Below are 11,192 nucleotides of genomic sequence, written 5' to 3' on the forward strand. Positions count from 1 at the left end.
AGAGGGAGGGGGGGTAAGTTTTCTGAATGAAAGTCTGCGTGTTTATAAACAAACAACAGCTTTCATTACAGTTTAGTCAAACAATTCATTGGGAAATGGTAAAAACCTGAAGTTACAAACATTAGCGTTACCATCATTGGAATCAGCCTGACCAACACAGCCTGATCCTGGAAGCTACGACAGACTATAAAATCCTAAAGAGAATGTGTCTGACTCTGTAACAGAAGTTATCATTATGTAGATGATAAAGAATCATGTACTGTATTGAATAATTTTTTTTTTTCCACCTGTTTACAGGAGCTCCTCTGTTTCTTTGTGAAATACATCGATACTGAAATGCAGGCTGTCTCCATTTGGGGAGCTGCTGCTGAATGAAACGGGGACATGCATACCTCTAGAGAACTGAATAGCAGTTCCTTGTTAATTAAAAACACATCGGAATACCTCACTGCATCTTAAACAAATACAGTTAGTTCCTGACCAAACAGAAAACAAACAAACCATCAGGACTTTGTGCTGTCTCCATTTTAAATTATTTTGGCTTACTTTTCAAACATGCATTCATAAGATCACAGACAAGCGTTTTGTCTCCTCAAAACGGATAATGCCAATTAGAGATTTTTTTAACCGAAGAGTATCTGTAGTTCTTTCTCTTGCCCAGCTTTGTATGATGTAACTACTACTGTTGAAGGACAAGATCTCACCGGAGTTCAGTTTGCTAATTTTTTCATTTTAAAACTCAGCTTCAGCAAGGATGTAAATCTAATTCAGTGTTTTGAGCTATGTGAAAAGTAAAATGGCAGTTTGAAGTTTTCACCCCTACCTTCACTCAACTACGCTGAACACAAAGACACCTAGAGACAGTTACAGACTCCAAAGTATCCTGAGGACTCGCTCAAGAAAACTCACCATAACCAGATGTGTAATTGGGGCCTCTGCGGCCTCTCCCTCTTCCGCTGTAGGATCTGGAGCCTTGCACTGAGGAGAGGGTGCTCTCATCAGTCGTGTAACCCTTTTCTTTTTCAGGAACTCTAGCGGAAGAAGGTCTGAAACCCATACCAATCTGGCGCAGTTGTTCATCGATCTGGAGCCTTTCCAGTCTTAGTTGTTCTACCTCCTACATAAGGAAACAAAAAATTGCTGATAAAGACATATTCTTTCCCCTCACAAATACCATCTTCTTCCAATCATTTTCAAATCTAGCATTCCTGTAGGAGAGTTAACACCACCTTGATGGTGACTGCAGGTAACAGAATTCAAGTGTGAGTTCTGCTACCCCCGAGTTTTTGAAGGAACCTAAAACCTTTCTCTTAAATCACTATGCAGAAAGACTTTTGAAGACTATTATTACTTGTCTTAACGACACTTCATGGCAGGTTTTCTAGTCAAGTTTTTAAAAAGCAAACTGACAAAGTAACATGATTCGAATTAATTCATTATTTCTGTTAATACCACAACTCTGTACAAGGCAAACTAATCTACATGGATAATTGTTCTAATAATACACAGTATTAGTGTGCTACTATTAGAAATTCCACCCTACCCCAACAGGGCATTAATAGTAGAACACTAACACCGACAAAATAGTGTATTACTATCCAAATGCCATTTAGAACAGTTTTCTTAACAGTCCAATCCTTTCAACACCAACGGTACTAGTAACAATGGATTTAAAGCCCTACATAAATCCTACGGGCAAGGGGTGGGTTCAAGGCACCAAGTTGTAAATCTAGATGTACAGAGGAACAGTTTATCAACTGCAAACCTCAAAGTTGTTGCTCAAACACTCTGACTTCAATGCTTCCCCTACAGACTTTTTTCTTCTGAAATACACTTACCTTTAGGTACGCAATGTGGTATTCTAAGAGAACTTGGACATTTCCAATGCTTTCTTTAGTACCAACAAATACAAATGGTACCATTCCCTACAGGAAAAAAACATCACATCTTATTTTCAGGAAAAACATCAGCAAAACAATGCTTGCTGTTTATATTATTAGAAAAATCTGTTTAAATCATAAAAGTGAGCTGAACAAGCAAAGATAGTAACTTGAGCTGCAAAGATGCACTAGAAATAGCTCAGACTGGGGTGAGGGTTGGGGCTTACAGGTTCAGGACTTTAGACTGTCTGGCTTTCCCAACAACCCATTCAGGCACTTGAGGTAAACCAACACACAAGACCCCATGCAACACCGTCGCTATGTAGAAACATTCTGAGTTTACCAAGGAGTGTCCAGTGCTTAATTAAACCAACCTGACAAGATGAAGCACCTAAAGAAGATTTTCTTATGTTCTGATATTTTAAATAAGTGAACACTACATACACGGTCAATCTCAAATTAGTAATGCAGCTAAAGTACATACAGGAGAAAGATTTTTAAAAAGGTCTTGTTTCAGCAGCACGAAACCTTTAATTGTTTCTTACCAAATTTAATGCAAGATGCCAGTCTGAAAAAAAAACTTAAAAATTGCTCTCTCTAACCACAGAAAAATTGAAACACTTCATTAAATAGTCCACAAGCATCTATCTGTCCTAGAAAACTACCCAAATCAGAGACACCACGTTTCTGTGATTTTCCCACGTATTCTTTGTTAAAGATTCAACATGACTGGTTTTGAAAATAAAACCCTAATCAAAGAAAGAAAGAATAAAGTACTTACATCTTCACGAGGCAGTTTGTTTTCATTGTCTCCTTCAATTCTCACCCTGACGACTCCAGACTTGTCTACAATCTCCTGAATCACTTTTCCATTTTTCCCAATAACTTTTCCTTCAGAGGAAAAGAATGGTTAATTTTGCATCCACGTACAAAATATTTTAACAGGTTTTTTCATATTTTAATTTATGTATAACATAATTGTAACAACCATCTGATTCTCCTTTACTGTTCACTGTTTTCCAAAGTTTTCTTCTACTTCACAGAAGTACCAAAAAACCTAATGAAAGCGCCAGAAAAGGTGAAAACTTCCAAAATTAAACTACATATATGCGCACAGAATGACCCGTATTGATGATCACAATTACACGCAAGTTTCAAATAGAACCAAGAGTAAAGTGGCACAGAAGTTTTACAACTGCTTATTTTAGATTTATGTATCAAAATTATTTGGACCCCCAACTCCACGGATACCTTGGTTCAATCTTTCCTGACATTTTCACAGGTATATATTATGTATTTGTTGGGAGCCTCTTAAAATAAAAAGCAGCAAAACACTCCTTAATTGCTTTCTGAAAATTAATTTTGCCTTTACAATAGACATGAGTACTACCCACGCTTCCCACATTACCTTTAAAATATTTGAGAGTATGTGTATGATCTAAACCAAGAGGTTCTTCAGAAAACTTGCATGTTTAAATCTCAAGAAAGTGACTCTGCTCTCTTCCTAGAGATTTTAGCAATTTGAACTAATGTTATGCAGAAACATTTCTTCGTCCCAGCTACACATGGCATGGCCCTTAAATCTGGCACTTAAACACATTAATGCTTAAATTAGGAGTAAAGGACAGTAGAACCTCTGAAAAAAGGGTGAAATAGCCCAAGGTGTGGACAGCATACTCTATAAGGAACATTCTTAACAGATATCAACGTGACAAAGTGCAAAAAGCATTAAGAATTGTTTCCTTTTCTCAGCAGCTCAAATAGCTCAGCAGGTGTATTTTATACCGTTTTGTCTTAAAAAAACCCCAAACCACGTTACAGCTTATCACTCTGTATGCCTACAATTTCATTTCGCACAGTGATCCTGTCACTACTACTAAAACAAAGCACACTCATCATAATGTTAAAACATTTTTCTGTGGATAATTGTTAGCCGGTATTTGGCGAAAAGTCCTCCAGCCCAGCAGCTGAGCTTATGGATACAGGAGGAGATACAGGGAGCTCATGATACAGAAGCTACCAAAGCATGCATCTCTGAGTTTCGGGAAGCTACACCTGAAAAACGTCTGTTTCCAGACTGAGGATAAGACTCATTTATGCAGCAGCTCAACACCATCCAACCACAACCTCTGACAAGTCTGAACCCAGGAAGAAGCAATAACAAGCTAATTGTCTTGTGTCACTCTTCCAATTCAATTGTAGTATTTCTGTACTAAATTTTGGAATTTAGATTCAGCACTAAGTAGTCAATTTAGCAAATCATTTTGTTACTAGAATCTGAACTTCAAATATTACCATTATATTAGACAGTACAAGTCTGTAATCAAATCCGTGTTAAAAATCCTGACAAAGTATTATCCAACAATAACAGATGTCAATTCTTAGTAATTCCCTGATACATGCAGTTTAACAGGATTAATCACTGTCTATTTAAATGGAGAAATCAAATATCATACTGTCATCTAAACCTCACTGCTGCTATGCTTTTATCCTCTCCCCAAGTTTACAAGTTTTAGTAGTATTACATACCAACGAGATTTCTGGGAACTTGAATAAAATCCTCCACAAATTCCAAGTAACTTCTAGCCTTTTTTACAGCATCAGCAGTCTGGAAATCAATTAAAAAAAATGAGGTTTATTTGTGAGTATAATATATTAAAAATAAAATCTTGTAGCAACAGCTGCAAGTCCTCCAAACATCTAACATGCTTTCAAAGAAAGGAATAGAGACAAGATTAATCTAGTTTTGAACTAAATGTTGAAGAATTATGCCCAGAGACAAAGAGTTCAGAAACCCAGAGACGAAATGCATCAGTATTGAATAAAACATCTCATGGCATTTAAAAATATTATCTGCAGCTTATCACTAGTAAACCCCAGATGTAAATTATTTTACGGATACATCTTGAAGCAGTTTCCAGGAGACACTAATTGGGGAAAAAACAGATAATTATATTCTTCTTCTCCAAAATCAAGACACAATACTCAAATCTAGAGTCCATCTAGTAAAACCCAATGTAACAATCATTACAGAGATTCTGTACCAAAAAGAAACAAATTTGTAAGAGTTCCAACCAGCATTCACAGAACTTCAGCTGACAGGAATATTATGTTAAAAGAAATGTACGTCATTTCAGCTGACTGCAGTGACTGAGTAGTTATGTGGCTGTGACGAGATGAGCAAGTCAAAAAACAGTGCTTTAATCTCCCTATCTTCCTTTAAACTGTTTTGGAAGTGTCTAGTTTTTCTTCACAGAAACTGTGCCACCATCAATACTGTCAGCAATATAAATTTATTTTTTTAATGTGCAATGCACTATTACATTACCCAGAGGAGCATATGTAGAAAAATGGCGAAGCAGGAAATGAATTTTAGACTCATTTGTTTCTCAACAGTATCTAAAAATTGTATCAGCTGATAAAAGTAAAACATTTCCAAGGCTGAAGGAAAATCTCTCCACAAAACTTTACGGGCTCACTGTAAGCAGTGACTGGGCTTTACAGCCTTTCCATAAAAAAGTTGTACTGATTTTTCAAAACAGCCTAAATAAAATAGCCTTTAGAAGTTCTCTCCTCTATGAAGTTTCTGTTCTTTTGTTCAGTATTCAAGAGAACGTAAAGAAAACGTCATCAGTCACAGAACCCTTCTTGTGACAGACAGATCCATTTTTCATGCACATCTTAATACCAAGCACTGTTTGCAAACACGTTAATCCTCAGTGAGTAAACGCTGCTGAAGTGACAGGAGCAGCTAGTCCTCGAGGGCACGCACACTCACAAGGCTTGGCCACCACTACCCACTTCATTCTTCAAAAAAGGGACTCACTGCAGAAGGGCTGGGAGCCTGCGTTCAGAGCACAGTGCCCTGCAGGAGAATTTGGCAGGGGTTGGGCAAACTGGGAGCAGCAGCACTGCAGGAAGGCACAGGCACACCCAGACACAGCACTTCATGCCCGTTCAGAACTGGCTAGAGGTAGGAAGTTTTCTGCTTTCTCTACAAAAATTCTTCTGCTTTTGTTTCTCTCCTGTCTTACGGTTGACAGGAAACTAAGGCTGAGGAACGAGCACCTCCAGACAAACTCCTGGAACTGTACAGTGATCTCTGAAATGATGTCCTGCACTAAGGAATCTCTCCTAATCACATCACTTCTGCATTGCAAGGCACTCTCCTTCCAGACTGCTAGCTTCTGGCCACACTTCATCTACGTTTTCCAAGATATGAAAACATCACTGGTTAGTGGAGAGAGCCCCTGTCAACTCTCTCTTATAGCTTTACTATTAAATGACAGAAATTGACAGTTAATTGAGACTATACAGATGTTAAAACAAGAAACAAAGCTTCAACTTATCAAAAGCATAAGCGTAGAATTGAGGAATGAATATCAGCATCTAGTCAGTAATGACAGCCTTTGAGCACAGTTTCCATTTTACACTAATGCCTCAGCCCTTTCATCTGTCGTGAACAAGAAATGAGTACCACAAGCTCCTGCATCTCTTCCAGTCAAATTATGGGAGTTCTAGAAGGACAAAAAAATTGTACAGATCTCTAGTTCTAGCAGAGGTCAAAACAATAGCAAAAGAAACATGGTCAAATTGGATTTCACAATAACGAAACAAGCCATGAAACATGGAAAGCAGATGAACAGGAAGTTGTGACAAGGAGCAGAGGCTATACTGCCTACTCAGAGCACAAACTTCAACACATCAGCAATTTTTTCACCTTCAATGAACTGTACTAACAGGACACAATTAACTAAAGAGTTCGCAGTGTTCTGTCTCTGAAGTATATTTATCAGTTATCAATCCCAAATAAGATGAAGGAACAGTGACCGCTTTCACAGCGGGGTCAGGATGAGAAAACAAACTGCTGCCAGCAACTGCAGCTCCCCAGTGCACCCATATGCATATCTACACTTTGCCCCAAGCACTCAGAATTTCTACCCAAGTACAACCTGTACATCCCAACATGAGACAGCACATAAAGTTCATTTGGACAATGCATTCTCAGCTCCTTGCAGTCAGTAACTCAGAAGAGGAAAGTAATTTCCCTCTCTCTAAAAATTGGTGTGCACATGGGTTAAAGACCTCAAAGAATTACAGTTGCTAGTAACTACCTTTCTAACTTTGAATTATAGTCCACACATCTGTTCATGCTCTAGTTACTTCACAGAGCAGCCCATACGATCAAGCTACATCCATGTTACTTGAGGAGTCCAATAGAAAGATTAAATGCAGGGTATTTCTCTACACTCAGCATTATACCCACCAATTTTGCAGCAGGAGAGTTCTTTCTGAGTGTGAAACAAGAACTGTATGGTTGCAGATTTGAGGGAAAATGTGTTGTAACGCATTTTCACACACACACAACTAATACCTATGTAGGGGCTACATGCTGGTGAGTGCTCTCCTATTACAGATGGTGCATCCATCTCTGGAGTTCACTCCAGTTTCTGGTATCTCTTTTAGACCTACCCAAGTGGAAAGAACAGAATTACCTGTGAGAATCATTTGAAAAGCCCTATCCCCATAACAGATAAAGACAAAGCTCTCCCAAGTCATGGCACAGAACAACGCATTTTTCATTGTGATACAAGTCTTTTTTCAAGAAAATAAACCACGGATTAAGTGACCTCGCTCAAACCGAACTGAGCTAATGAAAGCTTCCAAAGGAAAACAAGTTTTCTTGCTTTCTCCAAAGGGAAAATAAGAAGTAAGAGTCTCCTGAAAAAGCTGGGACAGATAGGATCTTGCTATCCTTCTATCTAAAGAATGGTTATCATACGATTGAGTATCTTTTAAAAATGGAGTAAGAGGGAAGAAGCTAAAGTGTTAAAAGCTGCACAAGAACTTAATGAAATTCAATTTTGTCAGTCATGAAGGGTAAGAGAAGCTTTTCTCTTTCTGGTACAGGTCTCTCACCTGGGGGAGCACAAGATTTCAGAAGTAGGGATGACAGCCAGTCACTGTCCAAACTCTGAAGGTCACAGTACTGAGGTTTCCATAACAGGTACCACAAACAGAAGATGAAGGGTCTTGGAATCAAAGCAGTCTTGCCCAGACAAGGAAGAAGCAAGCACAGCATCCCATAGAGATTTAGCTTCCTTCTAATCTTACAGCTTCCCAATATTCTTTATAATTTATCTCCCTGCTCCTTCCCTTAAAGATTCTGGTCCTGAACAACACTGAACTTTTATTTGTATTCAAAATGTTAGCTATGGGAGACAACCAGACTCTTACTACAGCACCAAGGACACTGGATCACTACTCCCACACCTCTCACAGCTGAAAATCGTCTGCCCGTGCATTCAGCCATTAGGGCCTGGCTGCTTGCCAACTTCAGCTGAAGAGAGGCAGAAAGAGTAGACAAGTATATCCGGATGCTGAAGCCCTCGTCACGTGGAATATTCAGGTTGCCTGGCTTACTTAGAAGCAGCTATCACTTCTAGGAAGGACAAGTCTAAAGGCATTTTTATTTAGGGGGCATCTGGTATTTATAATCATTGCTGTGCACCACTGTGAGAGGCTGGTGACAGTCATAACCTTTGCACTAGTTTCAGCATCACATCAATCACATTAAAGAGATCGAAACTGGAACACACTAGACATTCTACTGCATTTAAACTTGTCTGATTCTTCTTTGTGAACTGTGAGATATGATTTACTGGTAGTACTAGATCAAAGAAGGATCTGTTGCTGCCCTGACACACCCTGGAAGTGTTTAAGGTTTCCAAAAAAAAAAAAAAAAAAAAAAAAAAAAAAAAAAAAAAAAAAAAAAAAAGATGACAAAGAACTTCAGAGATACTGAAGAGTACAGAAGTTTGTCCTCCTCTTAGCAGTATCAACTTCATCTGACCCTGGATCTCAACCACCTTCCACTCCTGACATGCATGGACCACCGATTCCTGAAATTGTAGACAACCAAGGATCTCTCAAAGTGTTAACACCAGAGACTCAGGTGTTAGTGGCACCCGTAGAGTTGGTAACAGTGGATAAAATCTTCAAGAAATGTTCAACAGGGCCCTGGTGACAGTGACATCTTTGTCACTACTCTTCCGCCTCCTCACATGGATCTGTTTTGCTCCAAAGACCAGTTACATTTCAAGGCACTTTTGAGATTTAAAACACATCAGGTGAAAAGTCACACAAATGGAAATAACTTGGAGAAAACCAGTACTATTTTTGCTAAAGCCAGCATTATATTAACAAAATAAGACAGTTACAAGCAGCAGATAGAAGCTTTAACACATTTGTGTTAAACATCTAGTTCAGAGGAGCAGACAGCACACAGCAAAACACACGTGAACTAGAAAAGGAGAAGGATAACCAACAGTCTGAAGGAAAAAAACTAAAGATCTGTGATTAAGTAAAATAGCAGCAAATGGCTCTTCCCTCAGATTGACAGATATGTACAGTGTACTTGTCACAGAATTTGTGATCAGGACAGAACACATCTTATGGAGGTCACCCCTGCAATGAAGTCTCATATTTCAAACACACACAGTATGAGCTGCCATAGTGTGAATGTGCACACAGACACTCAGATGACTACTCAGCTACTTCCCGCAATTAATTCTGGATGCAGCAATCACCACTCTAAAAGCAGATAAAGAGTGAAACGTTCAGACTCATACAGTTTCCCCCTTACCTCGCCATAGATTCTGAAAGTACCAGTATCCTCCTCCAGTTCAATGGCAGTAACTCCTGGAACCTTTCTGGCTTGTTGTATGTTACTGCCATGTGTTCCTATAGCAAGTCCCATTAAATCTTCTCTGACTACAAATTCCTCATGAAACGCAGCAGCAAGCTGTTTTGTGCACTGAAGGGAAAACAAAATAAGACTCGTTCACATGCACTCAATGCAGTGTACGGTTACATGCTCAGTTTCACGCAACAACAATGACAAACTATGGCTTACTTCTAAGTGCTTGGTAGCTTCTTCATTTCTTGACATAAGCATGAGTTTGGTACGAATGCTGCGCAGATGCATGTCACTCAGTATATTCACCCTCTTCACTGTTGCTTCACTGGCAGACTACAAAAGAGAAGGAGCATGAAGTTTCTTTTTTAAGCAAATACACATTCAAAGAATAAATCAGGAACCTATTTAAACTACATCATAAACACAATCTAAATTTCCAGAACTTGTATGGACATGATTCTTCTTCAAAACAAAGCATAGCAAATTCAGCACCACCTCTGCAAAACAATTTTCTGTTCTCACTCAGTGTATTTTACAGTAAGGATTTTGCTGCTGAACAGTAGCTCTTTTCCCTTGATGTTCCCCAGACAAACAAGTTAAGTATCATTCTACCATATGCATACTTGTCACTCACTGGCTGAATGGCAGAGCTAAGCAAGGAAAACACAGTCCTGGAGAGTGAGATTCAAGTGCATAATAATAAGTAAACAGAACTATGAAGAGGAACTAATGCTGGTAAAAGTCTATGTAAAAACAGGAAACTGTCACAGAAGAGCTTAAGTGAACACTTCTTTATTGGCTATGCTGAACTGGTGCAGTTCCTTTTAGGAGAATCCAGCTGCAGGTCAAAGTAACAGCGTAGTAACAGCACAGAGGGAAATCTACTGCTCCAGAGCAGAGTAACCTAGAGGCACCTTTGAGCCATCTGCACAAGTCAGTGCAACAGCAGTCAGCTGGGATGACAACAATCATGAAAACAATGAGACTGAAAGCTGCTCTTAAAATTAGGCTGTATGCAGTGTTGTACTTGTAACCCCTCTTCCAAAAGGCCTACCCCTAAAGATTAAATTTAAACTCATCTACTTTTAATTAAATCTCTCACAACTTACATAGCTTGACATGTTAAACCATTTTCTGTACAAATACACAGCTTGCTATACACTTCCCATAAATAACACAGAGAAAACTTGCAACATTTACACAGAAATAGTAATTTACCAGTATTACTAGTTGACCAGTTTCAGCATGATAAAAAATTCGACATGCTCCCACAGCCTTCTTGAAATCTTTATGTGCATTTTCGTTAGCACACCTAAGGAGAGAAAACGATGTTATTTCAACAAGCTGCATCTAAACAGAACATGTAATAGCATGATTAGAACCAAGAATGTTTCAGAGTAGTATATGGCAAAGACCGCTCAGAAACTGGAAAATTCCCATTCTCCTTACCATAGTTCCAGAATATATTTCTCCATAAACCCTATCCCTTCATGGTTCCTTGGCAAGTGTCAGTACTGGAGGCCCTCTGCAAGTGCATCACCTGTACAAGCTTAAAACAAGACCTGAAGCTCCCATTTAGAAACTTGATTTTTGTCCCCACCCCAAGAGTTCAG

At 38.8% G+C, this 11,192-nt stretch overlaps 1 protein-coding gene across 1 annotated transcript in view; it reads right to left on the minus strand.

Annotated features, from left to right (window-relative positions):
• Positions 1 to 909: 909 nt before the first annotated feature.
• The window catches only part of LOC104496111 (fragile X mental retardation syndrome-related protein 1), a gene marked incomplete at its 3' end in the record, with an annotated part of 18,559 nt that continues 8,276 nt past the window's right edge, over positions 910 to 11,192 (minus strand). The window contains exons 5-11 of the mRNA XM_010139189.1: positions 10,798 to 10,891; positions 9,796 to 9,912; positions 9,526 to 9,696; positions 4,410 to 4,488; positions 2,662 to 2,771; positions 1,839 to 1,925; positions 910 to 1,117 (exon numbers count right to left, since the gene is read on the minus strand). Of these exons, the coding sequence (XP_010137491.1) occupies positions 910 to 1,117; positions 1,839 to 1,925; positions 2,662 to 2,771; positions 4,410 to 4,488; positions 9,526 to 9,696; positions 9,796 to 9,912; positions 10,798 to 10,891 (866 nt within the window). The remainder of the gene's footprint in view (positions 1,118 to 1,838; positions 1,926 to 2,661; positions 2,772 to 4,409; positions 4,489 to 9,525; positions 9,697 to 9,795; positions 9,913 to 10,797; positions 10,892 to 11,192) is intronic.

The sequence above is a fragment of the Buceros rhinoceros genome, unplaced genomic scaffold (assembly GCF_000710305.1).
Source record: "Buceros rhinoceros silvestris isolate BGI_N320 unplaced genomic scaffold, ASM71030v1 scaffold45936, whole genome shotgun sequence".
Lineage (NCBI taxonomy): Eukaryota > Metazoa > Chordata > Aves > Bucerotiformes > Bucerotidae > Buceros > Buceros rhinoceros.